The 21,820-nt window shown below is 48.4% G+C and overlaps 1 protein-coding gene across 5 annotated transcripts in view; it reads left to right on the top strand.

Moving 5' to 3' along the window:
* The window catches only part of BTBD11 (BTB domain containing 11), a 312,839-nt gene that overhangs the window by 213,114 nt on the left and 77,905 nt on the right, over positions 1-21,820 (top strand). For 4 of the 5 annotated variants that reach the window (XR_003914531.1, XM_029954903.1, XM_029954902.1 and 1 more), the window contains exon 4: positions 21,593-21,745. Coding sequence is in view for 4 of the 5 variants with exons in the window: in XM_029954903.1 (XP_029810763.1) it covers positions 21,593-21,745 (153 nt within the window). In the remaining variant the exon portion in view is untranslated. Of the gene's footprint in view, positions 1-21,265; positions 21,410-21,592; positions 21,746-21,820 lie in introns of those variants that run through there. The other variant, XM_029954904.1, reaches the window with a different exon arrangement.

The following is a 21,820-nucleotide window of genomic DNA, read 5'->3' as shown; positions in this document are numbered from 1 at the left end:
CCCACCCTGTTTCTTAGGCCGTTTCTAGAATGGGACAGAGCATTGGGGCGCCTGGGTGGCTCCGTCAGGTAGGCATCTGACTCTCGGTTTCAGCTCAGATCATGATCTCACAGTTGGTGATAAGATTGAGTGCTGAGTGTAGATCCTGCTTAAGATTCTCTCTCTCCCTTGGGGCGCCTGGGTGTCTCAGTCGGCTAAGCATCCAACTTCGGCTCAGGTCATGATCTCTCAGTTCATGTGTTCGAGTCCCAAGTTAGGCTCTGTACTGACAGTTTAGAGCCTGGAGTCTGCTTCAGATTCTGTGTCTCCCTCTCTCTCTGCCCCTCCCTGCTCATAAACATACTCTGTCTATCTCTCAAAAATAATAAACATTAAAAAAATTTTTTTAAGATTCTCTCCCTCCCTCTCCTTCTGCCACTCCTCTGCTTGCACTCTGTGCTCTCTCTCAAAAAGAAAATTTTTTTTTAATTAGTAAAATAGAATGGGGAAAAGCCTTAATACAGCGTCATCAGAATGCAAGTTTTGAGCTGGTCGCATGCACAAAGTTCATTGTCTATGCACTTGGCCGCATCCATAGATGAGGGAGCCCCCATAAATCCAGGAGTCTCTTGTTTGGTGGTTGTGGTTGTTTATTATCCTAGATTTTAAACCACTCTGTTTCTGCTTTCCCTGTATATAAGAAACATTGCCGATGAAGCCGTCCTCAGCCCTTTCAGATTGGCATGAGGAATTCTTTCAGGATTCAGCCTGTCAGGTTCTAACCTGCCCAGGAACTTAGGCAGAATGTGCTGGAAAAGAAGGTGGATATTTTTCCAGGCTTCTGTTTCACTGGAAAGTTCAAACTCCCAGGCTGGAGTGAGCCTTTGTGACAGTTGTCTGTCACACTGTCCCTTATTAGTTCCTGACGGAAGAATCTCACCCCTTACTTGGAGACCCTATGGCAGCAGAGAGAGGAAAGGATATTCTGTGATGAAAAAGGGAAACCCGTAAACAGGCAAAACCAGGGACCGTTTTGAAAGCACCAACACTGGTGGCACATTCCACTGCCTCCAAAATTCTTTGCTGGAGGCACCGTCCCTCTCCAGAGGACTTTATAAGACCATGTCACAAGGTACTTTCCATGGTTATAGTTCTCCGTCCTTCCTTCCCTGATGGCCAGACACTTCCTACTCCGGTTCACCAATCCAGAGACTTGATCGAACAAATACACAAGGATAATTAAGGGCAGTTAAACAGACTTTAGCACTCAAAGCCACCCTGGAAAATTGGGAATGTGTGGCCACACTAAACTCCTCTGCTAGATCGAACACCAGGGTCCAGGTTTTAAACCCTTACGTCTTCCACAAAACTCAGCACAAACCCTTGCTCCAAGAAGACGGTCAGTAAACAGGGAACAGGTTAGATGGGCAGCATGTATAATATCTCCTACCCCATATTCCTGCAGCTACTTCAGTCCACACACTGCCCTGAACTTGCTCTGCATTTCCTCCACTAATTTACTCTGCTGGATTCTTCTTCGGAGCCATTCCCTCTCTCTCTCTGCTTCTAGGCTTGGGGCGGTATTTCCCAACACCCTCCCAACCCTTTAACTGCAGCTGATTTTTGACTCATTCTCCCATAAGACTTTACGCATAAAGCTTTTTGCGAAGCTTCCTTTCACATTTCTCTTGCATTAGACCAAGAGTTTGTTAAGGGCTAGGACCATTGCAGTATCACCAAGTGTATGAGTTGGTACACACCAGGCACTCATTTATTTCTTCATCTATTCAACAGTTATAGAACATCTACCATATGCCTGATGAGGAACAAATGCATAAATAATAAAGTATCAGTCACAGATAAATGACACAAAGAAAACTGAAACTAGGTACTCAAAGTATGTACAAGTCATGTAAGTTGCTGTTTCGGGTAGGGTGGTCTGGGGAGGTTTCTCTAAGGAGGTTGCATTTGAGGCAGTCAGCCACGTCAATATCTGAGCACAGATCTTGCCAGGCAGAGAGAAGAATAAGTGCAAAGGCCCTGGGGCGGGAACATTCTTGGCACATGCAGGATACAGCAAGAGGGCCGGTGAGACTGAAACAGAAGGAGTGAGCAGGGAGAGCATAGGAGATGAAGTCCAAGTCGTAAGGACTCCAGGCTTGCAGAGTCCCTTGGGCACATGAAGTAGTTTGGTTTCTATTCTGTGTGTGATGAGATGCTCCGGAGATGTTTGTCAAACTGAATTATTTGCGTTGAGTTAAACTGAACTGAACCGAATTGGGTTTTACTGAACCGAACAGAATTTACGCAGCATACAGTTTCTGAACAACGCAGAATCCCAAGTCTGTCCTTGTTACCTACAGACGGAAAAGTGCTATGAATAATCCCATTTAGCAACTTTAAAACCCGTTAGTGGACGAGTTAGCCTGTTCTGGAACTGACACAGGCTTGTAGGTTGTGCCAGAAGCCTTGGGAACAGAGACACTTTTGCCAGCCCCTCCCTCACGCACCAGTTTCATTGTTGTGGCAGGAGGGTTGAAGGGAGCACCGAACCTCGAGACGGAAGTGGTGCTAATGTCTGCCCAGCGTTTATGTTTCATTTCCAACCTTCCTAGAGTCTGAAGTCTTCAAGGGTCACTGGGAGTTTTTCTGGGCCCCTGGCCAGGGTCTGGACCTGACTTTTAACATAGTTTTTCCCCAAGCCTGGTTCTCACTGAATCTTATTTATGTGGATTCCTACCCGGAACACAATTGAAAACAAACCACATTTAGCTCTTTTTATAATTTTGCTTGCTTCTTATGAAAACATTCCAGTGAACTGTCACCCACAGTAAAGTGGGAAGCTTTAAGCGAAGCAAATAAACACTCGTTCGTTCGTTCAAAGAATGTTGAGAGCCTATGAGCCAGGCACTATGCTAAGTGCTGGGGATACAGCAGGGCACTGGATGGGTCCCCGTTCTCAGGAAGCTGATGATCTAACTAGTATAAAATGTCATCTTGAGTAGTGGCAAGCTCTACTATGTGCACGTCTGGGGATACAACGTGAATACCTCATGCCTCCACAATGTGGCTGGGGTTATAATACCATTTACAACATAGTAGGACAATAATATGGTATTACGGAATTATGTACAAAGTGCCGTATGGAGGTAGATGGGAACAAGTAGCTAACTATATTATGGATATGGGGGGGGGCGCTTGGGGAATGCATCCCAGAGGAAGTGACATTTGATCAGTCTCTTAGGACTTAACTGGATGGAAAGGGTAGAAAGAGGGGGGAGATGAGCAGAGCTAAGCAGGGAGATGTGAGCAAGCACAGACATTCTAGAAAAGACTGGCCATTTCCTGTGGCTGGGGCATGTGACGCTGGGCAGGCATGAAGTGGGAACATGAGAGGATGAAAACATACATGGGTTGAGGCCAGTTTGTAAATGGCCAGGCCAAGGAATTTATACTTTATCAGATGACCAGATTTACATGTTAACACATTCAGCTTAGCAGCAATGTGAAAAGATTGGAGAGAACAACTAGAATGAGGAAATTATTATGAAATGAACGCCATGGTCCAATTCCACAAAGAGTCTGTGTAGGGGCGTCTGAGTGGCTCAGTCGGTTGAACGTTCAACTTCAGCTGAAGTCATGATCTCAGTTTGTGGGTTCGAGCCCCGCGTAAGGCTCTATGCTGACAGCTCAGAGCCTGGAGCCTGCCTCCGATTCTGTGCATCCCTCTCTCTCTGCCCCTCCCCTGCTCATGATCTGTCTCTCTCTGTCTCTCATAAATAAATGTTAAAAAGAAATTCAAAGAGTCTGTGTAGAGTAGCCAATCAGTTAAATTTGGAGTGTGGGACTCTAGGGTGTGGAGGGCTGGGAGTCTCTAATCCAACCACCCCCTGGATGTTTGCATCTCCTTCCTAATGTCCTTCCCACGGGATTGTCCAACCAGGGCACCAGCCCTAGAGACTTCCCTCCCACTCCAGCTTCAGATTGCTGCAACTCCTCTGAGGTCTTACTTATTTGGAGCTGAAATCTGCTCCTACTTCTTTTGCTCCTTGGGGCTTCCAGAACCCATCCAATTCCTAATTCAGATGCAACTTTTCACTGTTTAAAAACAGCTGTAATTTACTGAGTGCCTTCTGTGTGACAGGCTAGTTTGTAGGGCACGTGTTACCCCCATTTCCAGATTGGAACCAGGGCCTCATGTGACTCGCCGGCCTCATTAACCCACAGCAGCAGGATAAAAACCCGAAGCTGTCCAACTCCAGAGCCCTGCACTCTTGGAAATAGCTATTAATTTAACTTGGCAAACATTTACTTAGCACCTGCTCCTATGAAAATCCCTGTCCTCAGTATCATAGAAGGGAGAAATATAATGTAAATAAGCATGGTTAATGATTTCCGGGGCTCCCGGTTCTAGTGGTTTGGACAATGGAGTTAACACGGAAGCCCTGTGATCAGGCGTACTTAGCATGGGCTTGCCGCGTGGCTCTTTCTGAAGAAGAAGGCGATACAGTGATCTACATTACGTCCATTGCATGAGTCTGGTTTCTGCTGGTAGCACTGGGCAAGCCCGATGCAGGAGCCACCCTCACCGAGTCCATGCCCTGGGAAAAGGCTGGATCCTGGGAAGACACAAGATGGGGATCATACTTAGAAAGGCGGAAGGCATGAGACCAGTGTGTATAATCAGATTTAAGGAAACCAAATCTTTGGACTTGGACACAACCCCGTGGTGAGCAGAGGAAAACAGCAAGACTGAGAATGTGGAAGCAAAATGAGAACAGGTTTAAGGAACCAATGAGAAAAACCTTGAGAGAGTAGAGCCTGTGCCCTGAGCATGTGTGCAGGGGCTCCCCCTTTAGGCACTCTGTGGTATTGCTACAGCTTGGGCTGGAGGGCTTAAAGGAAATGGACAAGACTCTGACAATGTCAGGGTTTTATTAGCCGACTTATCTTTCCAGTTGTGTTTTTCTGAACCTGATGTTTAAATTGGTAACAACTCAGAGTAGATGTGTTGGATGCATGATGTACATGAAGATGCCTGAATGTGTATCTTCTGTATACTTGTACCTCCACACCTGTTACCCGTTGCGCTCTGGGTGGCCCTACAGGAAGGACCAGTGGGCATATGCCTCATCCACTCACTGTGCACCCAGCTTCCACTCAGAACCAGCACCCACAGCCCAGCCAAATCCAGACATCCTCACCTGCTCTCCTGCCTGCATTCCTTCAACTCAGAGAAGGGCAGCCCCCAACGTGGCCAGACCTCCCTTCCTGGCACAGGCTCATCCCTGGATGAGATGTGCTTTGGTTCCTCTGGTTGGTAATTTCTCTGCCTGCCCCGGGGCTGGCCCTAGAACTCAACCCCTTCACCTGCTGAGTTAGAGAGGGAGGCTGTAGGTCCTCCCCTGAGGGGGCTGGACAGCTTGTCAGGGGTGGGTAGCAGGGACACCCAGTTTTCTTGCCACCTCCTGGATTAACAGCCCTGAATGTTCTGTATGTGTAGGCAGAGAGGCTCACCCTGGAGCGCTTCCCTGTACCAGGAGTCCTTTCCTAAATAGTACTAGAGTCCAGTCTACAAAATAGCCCTTTTGCACTTCCTTTTGTTAGAATCGGTTTCTGTCGCCTCTCACTTCCAGTTTCAGCAAAACGTAAAATTGGTAGCATTTAGTTAGAGAAGAAAACTGCACATATGTTTTCTTCTCATGCATGTGGAGGTCCCATAAATCTGCTAATGGCCAAATGGTTATTTTGCATGGGCCCCAATTTTGCCTCTTTTTACCCTAGTCTCTTCCTTGATTTTTAAGCCTCTGTAGGAATTTCTCTTTTCTTTCCTTCCTTTCTCCACATTCCTTTTCTATTTCATTTTTACTGGGAAATTCCTATTTCCATCACCTACCTTTTCAAAGGTCCTCCCCATTCTACATGGTGACACTCTCTTTTTTACTTTATTATTCCAGTTATTTTGGGGCTTTGGTATAATCTGAGACAGGTGATGTTCTACCTAATATTCATTTATAACTAATCTAACTCTGAAGAGGATTTGAGCTAGACTCACAGTATGAGTTAGACAAAACAGAGCCACAAAGCAAGGATATCAATACCAAAAAATATGTTATTAATATAAAGAAGACCTCTACACCAGAAAATCTCTCCTCACGTTTATTACTGCAATTGAGTGCAAAATTTAGCTTTGAGTTTCCTGGCCTCCAGGGCAAAAAAGGAAACATGCATTCTAAAGCTCTCATCATCTAATTTAAACACACACACACACACACACACACACACACACACACAACATAATCTTTACCAAAGAAACTGTTCACAGAAGAATCATTTCTGACTTTAGCACGTTCTATCCAAGGCTAATACTCTTAGATCTTTCTGGTGATCAGAGTCACCTAGGAGTTTTTTTTAAAACAGTCTATAACAAGGGCTAGGGTTACATCTGGGGAAATTATTGACTATTCTCAGGTCAGTCAGGGTCTTTTCAAGTCCCATGGTCACATCTGTAAATAATAGCACTCATTATATAAAGTGCCCTCCACCCGACCCCAGAAAGCAAGTATGAAATCATGACCTTTTCCTACTTAAGCAGATCTTAAAGTTCATTTCGCCTACCTTCCTCACTTCCCGGATAGGAACCGAAGCTTCTCAATGTTCAGTGACTTAGTCAGTGCCACACTGTCCTTGGGAGAACCCATATAATGACTAAGCTCGTGGACTTTGGATTCTTGCCGACTTGAGATCAAATCCCAGCTCTGGCCCACTAGCTGCAGTATCCTAGCTCCCATCTAAATATGCTATATAAGTTACTTAGCTTCTGAAGTTGCTAAGCCTCAGTTTGCTCATCTGTAAATAGGGATGAGAATAATAATTATCTTCCAAGGCTATTTTGATAATTAAATGCAATAACATACGTTTAAGCTGTTTGCACAGAGCCTGACACATTGTAAGCACTCAAGAAATGGTGGGTGCTATAAAATCCTGAGAATGATGATGATGACATAGATCGCGACAATGGAAAAATTGGATCAAAACTTAGGTTGCCTAATATACACTGTCGCCCTCTGGTCACTACACCATTCTACCAGGATTCCTATCTGAAATTATGCACCAACCTGAACAGCATCCTTTAGACCTGCACTACCCAACAGAAAGCTGCTAACCACCAGTGGCTATTTACAGTTAAATTAATTAAAAATAAATATCGTTAGGGACGCCCGGGTGGCTCAGTCGGTTGAACGACTGACTTCGGCTCAGGTCATGACCTTGTGGTTTGTGAGTTCGAGCCCCGCATCGGGCTCTGTGCTGACAGCTCGGAGCCTGGAGCCTGCTTCAGATTCTCTGTCTCCCTCTCTGCCCCCTCCTCTGCTCATCCTCTGTTGCCTCTCTCAAGAATAAACATTAAGATAAAGTAAAATATAAATAAATAAATATCATTAGAACTTTAGCTGCGCAGTCACACTAGCCCCATTCCCAGTGTTCAGTCACCACGTATGGTCTGTGGCTCTTGCGCTGGACAGCACAGACATAGGACACTTGCACTGTAGCAGAAAGCTCTGCTAGGGAGCTTCCTTCATGGCTGCCCCCACCCCCAGCAACTTCCTAATGTCAGTATTTGTTATTTATGTATTTATTTCCAAATATTACACTATTCTTCTAAGCTACATGAGAAGGTTCTTTGGTCTCTTAACCCGACTGTTGAGTTCACTGGAGGCCCACGGAGCTGCAAGGCGAGGCAAGTCAGTCACACAGCTGGTCCAAAACACGCTTCTGACTCAGTCCTTCTGTGGAGCCCAGGAGACCGGCAGAGTCAGCTGTCTTAGATCTGTTTCCATAGGGTTCTCATTGATCAGGCCTGGAGCACAAATTTAATCCATCCTGTCCTACTGCCAAATGCAGGATAATATGAGTTCAAACGGTTTGTCACAAGAGCACAAGAATATCATTTTCTCAACGCCACAGCCCGGTGCCACAGACACCAAGGATGACCCAGGGGGAGGCTCTGGACCATGCTTGGTCGTCCTTTTGTCCCCCTTTTTTGTAAGGTAGAAAGAAGATTCTGCATGGTGTTTTAAAATCGATTTGTTATTGGAATATTGTTCAGCCATGAGAAAAATAAAGAAATTCCTTCCATTTACAACGACATGGATGGACCTTGAGGGCATTATCCTAAGTGAAATAAGTCAGACAGAGAAATACTGTATGATCTCATATATATGTAGAATCTAAAACAGCTGAACTGATAGAAACAGAATAGAATGGTGGTTGCCAAGGGTAGGGAGGTAGGGTAGGGACCAGAAAGGCTGGTCAAAGGCCACAAGCTTCAGGGGTGCCTGGGTGGCTCAGTTGGTTAAGGGTCCAGCTTTGGCTCAGGTCATGATCTTGCGGTTTGTGGGTTCGAGCCCCGCGTCAGGCTATGTACTGACAGGTCAGAGCCTGGAGCCTGTCTTCGGATTCTGTGTCTCCCTCTCTCTCTGACCCTCCCCTGCTCACACTATCTCTCTCTCTCTCAAAAAAAAAAAACATTAAAAAAAAATTTTTAAAGGGCTGCAAGCTTCAACTAGAAGATGTGTAAGTTCCGAGAATCTAATAACGTACAACACAGTGACTATAGCTAACTGTACCGTCTTACATACTTGAAAGTTGCTGAGAGAGTAGATCTTAAATGTTCTCAACAGAAAAGAAATCGTAGCTTCATGAGGTGACGTATGCATGAACTAACCCTACCCTGGTAATGACTTTGCAATATATATGTGTCAAATCCTCACTCGGTGCATCTCACATTGACACAATGTCATATGTCAACTACATCTAAATGAAGCTGGAGAGAAATCACTAAAATAAAATAAAATCGATTTAATTTTAAATGTGCGATGTCTCCTTGCAAGAGAACTTTTGCAGGGATAAAGACTTTGATATATGTTTCTGACTTCGAGAGCATCTGTGTTGTTATTTTTATTAGTTAGGTTAATTGTAATGAGCTCAAAGCCATTGGCAGTATTTTCACAAGGTTGATGAACCAACTCAATTTCCCATGACATAGTTCACAGCTTATATCAACAAACAATTCATTGTAACAAATATTTTAATACATGTAGTTTCTGGGAACAAATAGTTTCACGTTTCTAAGTTTGTAGTCTTTAGAAGATAACTATTAAAAGCAAAAGTTGGAGTGCCTGAGTGGCTCAGTTAAACATCTGATTGTTGATTTTGGCTCAGGTTGTGATCTCATGGTCCTGAGATCGACCTGCATCTGACTTTGCATTGAGCATGAGCCTGCCTGAAATTCTCTCTCTCCCTCTCCCTCTGCCCCTCCCCCACTTGCACACATGCGCAAAAAAAAATTATTTTAAAAAATTTAAAGGAAAGGTTATTGCCTTTCTTTGGTAAACAGAAAGAAACTCAAATCCATGACGACACAGTAATGGAAGACATAGAGATTTAATTGAACCAGTATGGGAAATGAGATTAGTGTCAGTTAGAATTAGATTTGGCTATGAGTGACAGAAAACCCACACAGCAGGCGTTGAACAAGATAGAAGTTTATTTCTCATATAAACAAAGCCTGAAAGTAAGAATCCAGGCCAGGTGTGGCCAGCTAAGCAACTGTCAGAAATCCAAGTCCTTCTAGGTTTTCTGCTGTACCATCATCCACATGTGGCTTCCAGCTTCTTGTCCAGTTTTTCTGCTTTAGCAACAGCCATCACGTCTACATTCTTGCCGGCAGAATGGAAGACCGGAGAGCACTGGGCTGCCTCCTTTTAAGGACCTTTCTAGAAGTCTCACAAGAAACTTCTGCTTAGGGACACCTGCCTGGCTCAGCCTCCGACTCTTGATCTCAGCTCAAGTCATGATCTCACGGTTCGTGGGATTGAACCCCACACCGGGCTCTGTGCTGACAGCATGGAACCTGCTTGGGATTCTCTCTCTCTCTGCCCCTCCCCCACTTGTGCACTCACTCTGTCTCTGTTTCAAAATAAATAAATAAACAAAAACTTAAAAATAATCTTTAATCTTCCAAATCTTTAAAAATAAAGAAAGGTGAAAGGGAGAAGAAAGAACAAAAGAAAGAAGGAAAGAAACTTTTATTATTGTAAGAACAGTCCGCCAGCTGGGGCGCCTGGGTGGCTCAGTTGGTTAAGCCTCCGACTTCAGCTCAGGCCAGATCTCATGTTCGTGGGTTCAAGCCCTGCATCAGGCTCTGTGCTGACAGCTAGCTCGGAGCCTGGAGCCTGCTTCTGGTTCTGCGTCTCCTTCTCTCTCTGCCCCTCCCTGCTCATGCTCTGTCTCTCTCTGTATCAAAAATAAATAAAACATTAAAAAAAATTTTTTTTAAAACAGTCCGCTAGCTATAAGGGAGGCTGAGAAACGTGTGCTAGGTTGTTATGAGCCCAGTTAACTGGTGGGGGATTTATTACTAAGGAAGAAGAGGAAAATGCACGTGGAGGGACACCCAGCAGTCTCTGCCAGAGTAGAAACATTCTCCATTAACTTTCTAAACAGTTACAGTGAGCCTTTTGTTTTGCATTCTCAGAGGTGTTTTTGTCCATCTATTCTTGACATTTCTTTTCAAATACTTTTTTTTAATTTTGTGCTTTTCCACTGCAGCCCTGAGGGAAAATTGAAGTATTGGAGTTTTACCCTTTTATTCCAGAAGCTACAAGACCCTAGGTGGTGTTTTCCCCTCTCTCCAGTGGGACCCTACCAGTCCACCCCTGCATTGCTCTCTCTCCTCCATCTCTGCTCCAGCCACAGTAAGCTGAGTTCCCCCAAAGCACTATGGCTCAGCCTGCCTCTGGGCCTTTGCACATGCTGTATCCTCTGCCTGGAAATGAATGTGTGGCTACTAGCCCTAGTTCTGGGTCTAGTGCCTCCATATACATCCCAATACTGCTCCTGTAACTGTGTCCCCTTAGGCAAGCTGTATAACCTCGCTGTGCCTCTGTTTAAGAATCTGCAGAATAATGACAGCAGTACTTACATTGCAGTCCCCGTCCTTCTCAAACGAGCCAATGAAAGACAAATGCTCAAACCATGCCTCACGTACAGTGAGCCTTCAATAATAGGCGACTTTGTTGAGCATGTACTATGTGCTAAGCACCTTACAGAGATTCTCTTCATCTTCCACAACAATCCCGTGACGTGGCCTTCCTATTTCTCCCATGTTACATACAAGGAAACTGAGGCACAGAGAAGTGAAGCAACCTGCCCAAGTCCCACAGCTAGCAAGCAACGGAGCCTGGGCTCAAATGCAGGGTCTTCGGTCTTTAGAGTGGGTGCCTTTCCCTCCACACCAGTGCCACAGTACAGGTGCCATGTGCTCCCTTTTACAGATTTTTGTGATAATCCTTGTGGAAGCAGGGGCTGCGCCCATTCCCTGGCCTTTGCTTCTCAGCCTGCCACAGCCCAGGGCCTGCCCCGTTAGGCTTCTGGAGCCACCGCCCCTGGGACGGGAGTCCCTGTATCATTTGCCACCTCAGGAATGCTTATCTGTTGTGCTCAAGGCTGCGAGGAAGGTCCTGGGGCACCTCAAACAGAGCCTGTGGCTTCCCCGCTTCTGAAGCCCCACCTCCCCTCTCAGGACATTTATATCCCAGGCCCTGCTATCATTCCAGCCACTGGGGATGAGGTTCCCACCACAGAGGCTCTGCGCCCCTCTGCCAGGCCCGGCTGCCGTGAGGCCAGCAGCCCAGAGAGGGGAGGGCCAGGCTGGTCCGTTGGTCCCTCTGTGGTGTGCAAGGAAGGGCCTCGGGGCTGCCAAGCTCGGAGCTGGCATCCTCTGCCTGGGCCGGCATCGGAAACCCCGCAGAGAATGAGGGGCAGATGCCCAGTGTGGTTGTCCCATAAAGGCCCTGATCGCTGCAACCTATATTTTATAAAGAAAAGGGGTCTTTGCAGATGTGACTTAGTTATGGGTCCTAACAGTGGGGAGATAATCCTGGATTGTCTGGGTGGGCCCTGAATCCAATCACACGTGTCCTTAGAGCAGAGAGAGAGAGAGTGAACACACCCCCACAGAGGACGAGATGATGTGCACAGAGGCAGAGATGGAGAGATGTAGCCACAAGCCAAGGAATGCTGGGCAAGGAATGAGCTTTCCCTATGCTGGCACCTGGCTCTGGACTTCCAGTCCCGGGCGCGGTCCCAGAATGCACTTCAGTTGTTTAAGCGACCGAGTGTGCGGTACTCTGTTACAGCTCCCCCAGGAAACCGATACACCCCGCAGTTGGGCAGGAAGGCAGGAATATGCGTTTTAACCAGTTCCCAGGAGATTCTGAGGCCCCCGCCACCACCAAGATGGAGCACTAGACAGAGTGTGTAGACTGAGGCTCCGGAAGAGCTGTGAATTCCTCCTCTCCGCCGTTTTTGCTCCTCTCCGGTTCAAACGGTGGGGAGCAGAGCATGTCGGATGCTTAGATGCTGGTGGGAAAGTGCAGAGGAGCGGGGGACTGAGTTATGGGGCAGGAGGGGTGAGTGATGGAGCGTCCTCCCCAGGGAAAGCAGAGGGGCAGGCAGAGGAGGACCCTTCCTTCCCAGGATGGGAAGGGAGCTGAAAGCAGGGGTGAGGGTGTCCAGAGGAAAAAGTCATTATTCATATATCATATTCGCTCTGCCTGAACCTGCTGGGGCCTCAGCCCTCCATTTGCAGCCCTCCAGCCCCCTGGGTCACCTGCTTCAGAATGTGTGCCAGGAAGGCCAAAGGGGGTTCCAAGGTCAGCCACCGGGGCCTGCGGGCACGATTAGCAGAAGTCACCTCCTCACTCAGTGGCCCTTGGCCCTTGCGCCACATCAGGGAATTTATATAATCAGCCATTCACGGGGCTGACTGTCACACTCAAAGCGTTTGTCCTTTGGGTATGTAATGGCTTGTTCTTCCCTAAAAGCATGGTCCTCCCCATGATGCCTTTGTGTCACAGCCTCCAAGCAGTGTGTCTGTCTGTGCACTCGGATGTGGGGACGCAGTCTTCTGTGGGACCCTGCCCCGGCGACTGCAGTGATGGTGAAGGGGTCCCCAATCAGCGCAGAAAGAGGAGGCTGCAGTGCTGATGTTGCAGCTCAAGTCTGAGGGCAGGTGGCTGGCAGAATCTCCTGTGGTCAGAGGCCAGCTTTTTACTTTTAATGCCTTCAGCTGATTGGATGAGGCCCACCACTTTGCAAAGATAATCCGCTTTACTCAAAGTCCACCATCTAAATGTTAATCTCGTCTTAAAAAAATACCTTCACAGCAACATCCAGACTGGGCTTGGCGACTATCTGGGTACTTTGGCTGAGCCAGGCTGACATGGAAAAGATATATTCTTTCTAAGTATTTACATTCCCAGGATGTTGATAAACACTGTCATGAATGCAAAATACCTATCAGACAGTGGGACGGCTGTTCGGGTCAGAACAAACCCCCTGAGACTGAGAGCTTCAGTTTCATAAGATTGTTGGAAGACGAAGGGGATCCTGGTGGGAGGTAGAGCCCACCTCCCGGGATAAAAAGTGGAAACTGCCAGACACCTGCTCGCCCCGCCTCCCTTGCAGTTTGGTGCAGGCTCATAAACTAGGCTCACAAGAGGTCTGGATCCAAATGAGCTCCTTTTTCCCTTCCATTGTCTCCTGGGCCTCTACCCTCTCTTGCAGATGATTCACTTTTGGACTCGCTTTTTTTCCCCAGCCTTAAACAAGATAAGAGAATTCAACTTCCCCGGCTTGAGTCATAATGCTGCCCTAGGGGCCGCTTACTCAGAGTGTCGTCCATACTCTGGCAGTTGCGTCATTGCCTCAGAGCTTGTTACAAATGCAGAATCTCAGGCCTTGCCACAGATCCACTGAGTCAGAACCCGCATTTCAACAAGATGCCAGGCGATGCATGTGCACGTTCATGTTCGAGAAGCACTGACCTAGAGCACCTCCTTCTCCCACTCCAGACCCTCAGGAGAAGCCACCCTCGTGGGCAGTCCAACCATACTTTGCACAGTAGGACCCTGTCATTCTAGTAAATAGGCCACGGCCACCTCTGACCTCAGCATCTTCCTAGCTTTGGAGCCCCCACAAATACAGGGACATCACAGTGGGTATTGCTATGGAAACCAACCTTGGATGTTGTCTACTATCAATTTTGCTGCTTTTCCTTCACTGCCTGAATCTCTGGCATTATGAGCTCCTAAATCACACTCACACACCTAAATGTCTCTCCAGCCTAAGACTTAACAAATAACAAAGATGTAAAGTCAAGGCCACACAGTGTATAAAGGAAAGGCATAGCAACTGCAGAGGTTTGCGTTGATTTAGAAAGAAAAGACAGGAGCGGTGTAGCAAGGCTCTCCCTCCACCAGCCCAGAGAACACTTGAGTGATGCTAAACGCCACACCGGTGACGCCGACGAACACAGCTACTACCTAGGGGACATTTCTTGGTGCCAGGTGCCAGGCTGTGTATACCAATCCATTCGATTCTGACAGTAACCCTCTGTCCTAGTTTCCTGTGGCTGCTGTTAAAAAATGGCCAGGGATGTGAAGATTTCAAACAGTACGGATGTATTATCTTATAGCTCAGGGGGTCAGAAGTAGGAAATCAGGTTCACGGGGCTAAAGGGAAGGTGTCTGCAGGGCTGGTACATTCTGGGGGCTCCAGGGGAGGATCACTTTGCCTGTTAGAGCTTTGGAAGGGCACTTACATTCCGTGGTCAGAAGGGCCCCTGCATCCTGTGGCTCCTGGCCCCTTTCCTCCATTCATCCAGATACTTCCCCTGTCTTCACACCTCCTACTCCCTTCTAATTTTTATAAATGCTTATTTATTTATTTATTTTGAGAGAGAGAGTTAGAGAGCGAGCAAGGGAGGGGCAGAGAGAGAAGGAGACAGACAATCCCAAGGAGGCTCCACATTCTCAATGTGGAGCCAGACATGGGGTTCAAACTTATGAACCATGAGATCATGACCTGAGCCAAAACTAAGAGTCGATGGTTAATGGGCCCAGGAGCCCTATAACTCCCTTTTTTGACCTCCTCACCACCCTCCGCTAAGGACCCTTGTGATTGCATTTACAGCCCACCTGGATAATTCCTGCTGGGCTTCTCTTCTCAAAATCCTTGACTTATAATCACATGTGCCAAGTCCATTTTGCCAGATAAGATAACATTGACAGGTTGTAGGCATTAGGATGGAGACATCTTTGGGGGCCATTATTCAGCCCACCGCTCCCTGTTCAGTCCCTACTGTTACTATCCCCCATTTCCCAATGAGAGAATTCGGGCACGACAATTGAAGGTCTTGTTCAAGTTCACATGGCTAGAAGGTGAAGCTGGAATCCAGCTCTTGGTCAGCCTCTCTCTCCAAAGCCCGAGTTTCTGATTCCAACCTCTGCCCTGCACGGCCTCCAAATGACTTTGAACTCATCCACTGTTGTCAGTACGTTCAAGGAAATGAACTGAAAACTATCAGATCTCTAAAGAGCTTTCAAGTGAAATTTGTCTACCACAGACCAAAACGTTAAGGTCAGGGCAGAACTTAAGTCAAACCGCAGGTGTACTAGTCTTCTAGGGCTTCTGTAACAAATTAACACAGACTAGGTGCCGTGAAAAGAAGAAACTTATTGTCTCACAGTGCTGGAGGCTGGAAGTCCAAGATCAAGGTGTCAGCAGGTTTGATTCTTTTCGGAGGCCTCTTTCCTTGGCTGGCAGATGGCCACCCTCTTGTTCTCTCTTTCAAACCGTGCCCCATTGTGCACACACACCCTTGATGTCTCTCTCTGTGTCCTAATCTCTTCTTCTTTTAATTTTAAGTCTGTTTATTTTGAGAGAGAGTGTGCATGAGCTGGGAGAGGCAGAGAGAAAGAAGGCAGAGAGAGAGAAAGGGAGAGAAGAGAATCCCAAGCAGGCTCCACACTGCCAGCTTGGAGTTCAATGGGGAGCTCAAACCTACGAACCACGAAATCATGCCCTGAACCGAAATCAAGAGTTAGATGCTTAACCAACTGAGCCACCCAGGTGCCCGCTAATCTCCTCTTCTTAAGAGGTTATCAGTCATACTGAATTGGGCCCCAGCCTAATGGCCTCATTTTAATAATTACTGGGAATTAGGGCTTCAACATAAGCATTTGGAGGGGGTACAGTGCAACCCGTATGAATAGGTATTCTTCGCCCTCCAGAACAAGGCTGTTTAGGTGTCCGAGGTAAATTCCAGAGTCCTGTGGATGCCTTCATTCTCAACCGAAATGCTGGCCCTCTGTTCCTCGTCCGGGTCGTCCATGTTTCCGTACTAACCCACTGCGACCCTCGCAGTCCCCTGGCTTTGTGATTGTATGGTTTCCTGTGGCTGCTACAGTGAGTCCCCACAAACCTGGTGGGTTAAAACAACACACGTTTATTCTCCAGGTGTTAGCAGGGCTGTTCTGGAGGCCCCGAGGGAAGAAGCCATTTCCTCACCTTTTCCAGCTCCTAGAGCTGCACTCCTTGGGTTGTGCCCCCCTCATCCTCCATCTTCAATGCCAGCAAGAGAGCATCTGGCTTCAGTATCACCTGTGCCAAATCTCCCTCTGTTTCTCTTTTATAAGGACCCCCATGGTTGCACTTAGGACCCACCTGAATATTCCAGGGTACTCTTCCCCTTTCAAGATTGTAACTGAATTACATCAGCAGTCTCTTTTGCTGTCAGCATTCCAAGGGATAGGACTTGATGTTTGGGGGGGCTATTTTTCAGCCTACCACAATGACCCTTCCTCACTCATGTCCTGGCCACCCCATCTGCCCTGGAGGGCCATGCTCGTGTGAAAGTTCTTAGTGAGCTGCAAAGGTTTCTTTCAGCCTCAGGGCCTTTGCACAGTATGTTACTGCTGCCTGGAACATCCATCTCTTTATACACTCATTCACATATGCCAATTCTTTCACGTCTTTGAAGTTTTGCTACCTCTTCAGAGAGGTCTTCACATCACCCCTCTGCCAACCCTGTTTATTCGGTCTGTAATTGCTTTATTACTTGTTGGTTTATATCTTCCTTATCTGTGTTATCCCTCTTAGACTGTTAGTTCTGTGACATCAAGGACCTGACGAGTCCTGCTCTCTACTCTGGCTCCAGCTCCTAGAAGCGTGCCTGCAACACAGATGATCCCTAAAGGATTGTTGAATGAATAAGCGATATTAACAGATGACATGTCATCAGTTACACACACATGGCATGGTTTGGGTTTTATTCTTGACCTTATTCCTCAGGTACTGCCTCTGGGTATGCCTGCGATTCAGTAGTCCCCAAATACAACCATGACCTCTTTGTGGGAGGCTCCCGTTTTCTAATCTCTCCAAAGCTTTCTGTCCCCATTACTGAGATTTCCATGTTCTGCCCATCTTCAGGGCTTCTTCCTCAGCCCCCAGGACACTGGCTATATTTCAACATACTCCAAGAATTTTAAGGGAGGATGGAACCAAATAGACCCTAGGTCGGCCAACTGTGACCCACCATCTGATTTTGTGAATAAAGGTTCCACGGAACACAGCCAGGTTCTTTCCCTGACCCACCGTCAGACATGCTTTCGCACTGTAGGGGCAGGGTGGAGTAGTTGTGTCAGAGACCCTGTGGCCTGCAAAGCCTAATATATTTCCTATCTGGCCTTGTACAGAGGTTTGCTGACTCCTGAAACAGACCATCTGATCCAAGCCCATCCACCTTATCGATGAAGACACTGAGAACCTGAACGTTCTCAGACCAGAGCCAGAGTCCTACAGCGAGCTTTCAGCATATTCAGGGCTAGAATCCGGTTCAGCAGAGCCCCAGACAACCAGGCTTCTCCCGCATCCGGAACCATTCTTCTTAGCCCTCAACTCCTCCCTACTCTCCCTTTCAGTTCTGGGCGTCACCCTCCTCACCAGCTTTCTCTTGAGTGTTTCAGAAAGGCCCCACCCACGTGTCTTCTCCACCTCCCACTCAAATCGGAGCCCAACAACCTTCCTTAGCCGACTTGCTCTCTTGAGGCTACAAGAAGCCCACCCTAGGCTTTCTCTTCCCTCCTAGAATCCCTGGTCCCAACCCCACAGACCTTCTCTTCGAACACCACAGCAAAGATTTCAGTGGCCACTGCCCTGGTTGAGTGGGCCATGGACCAGGTCCTCCCTCTGTTCATCTCAGGCCATCCAGTTGGGGTTATCAAACCCCAGAAGGAGCTTATTTAGAATGCGCACGCCCTGGGGCACCTGGGTGACTCAGTTGGTTGGGCATCCTATCCGACTTCAGCTCAGGTCATGATCTCATATGAGTTTGTGGGTTCAAGCCCCATGCCAGGCTCTGTGCTGACAGCTCAGAGCCTGGAACCTGCTTCAGATTCTGTGTCTCCCTCTCTCTCTGCCCCTCCCTTGCTTGTGCTCTGTCTCAGTCCGCCTCTCAAAAATAAATAAATGTTAAAAAAAAATTAGAATGCACATGCCCAGACCCCAAACCCAGACATGTTAAACCAAAACTCTGGGGTTGAATCAGGGCCGGGGAATTTTCAGACATATGCACAGTACCCGGTGATTCGGCGTGGTGCACCCAGTCTGAGCCATTTCACGGAGCCGTGGGCTTCTCAAGCTTCTTCTAGGCATTAGTCACTGCAGACAACTTCAGAACAAAGTCAGTAGCCAGCGGAGTATGGTTCTCTTCAGAAACACATCGGGAGAATGCAGTCTTTTTCCTTCCGCTTCCTCCATCCTTAACTCTCCTTAACTCAAGGCCCTAGTTTTTAAATGAGCTGCTGGCAAAGAATTCATGAGCTTATAAACTATTGAGGTCAGGGTGACGGAGAGAGAGAAGGCAATGTTGAAAGGAGAATAGGTACTGAGAAAATTCCAGAGGAGGCTGGAATCCTAGGGTTCAAGGTTTCTTATTCTGGTGCTCGCCAGCTGTCTTGGTACAGGTGTTACCTTGAAGGCAACAGTGCCTCTTTCTCTCTTCAGTATTCAGGAGCTGGTGGTGTGCCCTGGGCCTCAGCATCTCACATAAAAGACAGGAGCCCAAGAGTAGTCTGCAGTGTACAGACTAGACGCAGCCCCCCAGGGACTGAGAGTTCCGGGCTGCCCTTGGGGCCGGGGGTGGGGGGCACTGAGCAAAGGAAAGGCCGGATGGGGTGGTGGGTGCCGCCTCCGAAAAACAACCCAGAGAAGAGTTCTCTGAGCGCTCAGGGTTGGTTCCTACAGTGACCAAGGCATGGTGACAAAAATAAGTCCCGCTCACCTGAGACAGTAGAATCCAATTCAATTCCAAGTCAGTGTGTGTTTATTGAGTGCCTGTTTCAGTTTAGGTGATGGAGAGAAGGAGAGAAGGAGGGCGACAGCCTAAGTGGCAGGCTGACTCAGGCAGAAATTCCCTGGGAGACTGCCCCACAGGTCCATGGGTTCTGAAACTCGATTTCACCCAGTAGGAAATCAGTAAATCTTTGTCTCGTGAACAAATATTTATTAAGTGCTTCCAGGCTGCTCAGGGCCGTGCTGGGGCTGGGGCTTAATCAGTGAATCTAGCAGACCCAGGTCCCTGCCCCCAATGGAGTTTACCTTCCAGTGAGGCATCTGCAAGGCCAGGGGTAAGGCCAGTGGGTGGATCATCAGGAGAAATGTTTAGGGTAAGGTAGGATTTGCTGTGTTGCTGGAAGAGTAAGTGGGGTGTAGATTTTTTAAAACCTGGAGGCCTTACAGACAGGGGTCAGAGCTGTATGGCTGGAAATGAAAATGGCGTGCCATCGAAGGAATATGACCGGATCAGCTAGCTCTTCTGGGTAACAGGTGCATGCTGGTTACAGTGCATGCTGGGAAGTTAGACAAGAGAATGCCAATATCACATGGGATCATGGCACTCAGGCTGTACATTCTCAGACATCTTGGGTCCGACTCCCAGCTCTCATACTTGCTAACCGTGTAATCCAAGGCATGCTACTTAACCTCAATAAATGTCATTCTCCTGATCTAGAAAATAGGCATAATCATAACTAGCTTGTAGGTTGGTCCTAAGCATTTGGATGAGATCATGAATGGGAGTAATCGAGATGAATGTGAAAAACTTAGCTGTTGAACATTAACAGTGGATAGACAGCTTGCTTTCTAGGCAAACTGAAACTCACCACCAAAAACTTGGTGGGGAGCTCATGATGCTTCTATACTGTGAGGAGTGTGCTGCCTTGGCAACCCTCCATTTACCACCCTCTTTCCACCCAATTGCAGCCATGCTGGACTGAATGGCAGCACTGGGGTCAAGGTGAGGCAGGAGAGGTGCCTAGAACATATTTGCAAGACCTGTTCTCCTTTAGTCTGGCACCATAGGTACCCTTCTTGCCTCACCCTAGCCATGGCTCTGCTGAATACAGGAAAACTTTTTGGTCCGCACAACACATTTCTCAATGTGTGTTCTTTGGTCTACTTAAATTAGTATCCTAGGGACTGCTTATTAAAATTATATTCATGGACCTGACAAAATCAGCATCACTGGAGATGAGGTCAGGGGATCTACATTTTAACACACACACACACACACACACACACACACACACACACACCCCAACCCTTTGAGAGTGACCCCAGACCAGCAGCATCAACATCACACAGAGACCCATTAGAAAGGCAGATTCCCGTCTGACTCTCCAATCGACTGCATCGGATACCTTGGGGGTGGGTTTATTTTAACACACCCTCCAGATAATTTTGATGGGCACTGAAGGCACCCCTGGGGGAGGTTTTAAAAACTACCACTATCTAGCCCCATCCTAGATGAATTCAGTCAGAATCCCTGAGATAGGACTCAAGTATCAAGTGTTTTTCAAAAGCTCTGCCACCAACCCAGCGACACTAATGGGAGGCCCAGCAACCCTAATGGGAGGCCAAAGTTTATAATCCTCACTGGAAGAAACAGGAAGTTGGCACAAATGTATTACACTTACAATGGACGGTGCAGCCAGAGGTGAATTCTTGCAACAAACTGCCCCCCTGCTGTGGTCTCATTAGCGGGTGGGGAACCCGAGCTCCCGGATGGTCTGAGGGTGTGGCCAGGCCCCCAGGCGCCCGCAGTTCTGCCCGCCGCGCCGGCAGCCACCTGGCTCCCGGGGAGGCCGTGTGCTCACGTGGATCTTTGCGCCTTTCTCAGGTGCTAAAAAGCCTGTTGCAAGCTTGGTGTTCAAGCACAGCTGGGGCTGGGAGAGCTCCACGAGGGGAGCCAGGGGAGATGGGAAGGGAGATTTGGAGGACACTTAAGGGCCCTGTCCAGAATGGGGAGCCCCAAACGCAGGCGTTTTCTGGGTTTTCTACTAAGTGCCAGTCCCTGTGCTTGGTGCTTTAAGTGAGCCATCTCCTGTGTGTTCACATGATCTCTGAGGGAGATAACACTCGCAGGATCGTCACATGGTATCCCTGTTTTGCAGATGAGGAAACTGAGGCCCAAAGACTCAGGAGAGCCTGGCCCCGGGTCACCGGTGCGATCAGGATGTCTCCAAAGGTTCTCTCACCACTCGGGAATTCAGAGTCAGGGTCCCCTGGGAAAGCGGGGGGGGGGGGGGGGGGGGGGGGGGGGGGGGGGGGGGGGGGGGGGGGGGGGGGGGGGGGGGGGGGCGGGGGGGGGGGCTGAGCCAGCAGCCCCCGCCACCCGGCCGCCCTAACGCTCTCCCGTCCTCCCGCGCAGGCCCTTCCTCGTGCTGCCGCCGCTGATGGAGTGGATCCGGGTGGCCGTGGCGCACGCCGGCCACCGCCGCAGCTTCTCCATGGACAGCGACGACGTCCGCCAGGCGGCCCGGCTGCTGCTGCCCGGCGTGGACTGCGAGCCGCGCCAGCTCAGGTAGGGCCGGGTCGGGGCGCGGCGAGGGGCGGCCTTCCCGGGGGAGAGGGGGCCACCGGCCGAGTGCAGGGCTCC

This window comes from Suricata suricatta, chromosome 10 (genome assembly GCF_006229205.1).
Source record: "Suricata suricatta isolate VVHF042 chromosome 10, meerkat_22Aug2017_6uvM2_HiC, whole genome shotgun sequence".
Taxonomy (NCBI): domain Eukaryota; kingdom Metazoa; phylum Chordata; class Mammalia; order Carnivora; family Herpestidae; genus Suricata; species Suricata suricatta.
Note: the sequence above shows the minus strand (reverse complement) of the source record. Positions and strands in the feature narration are given on the sequence as shown.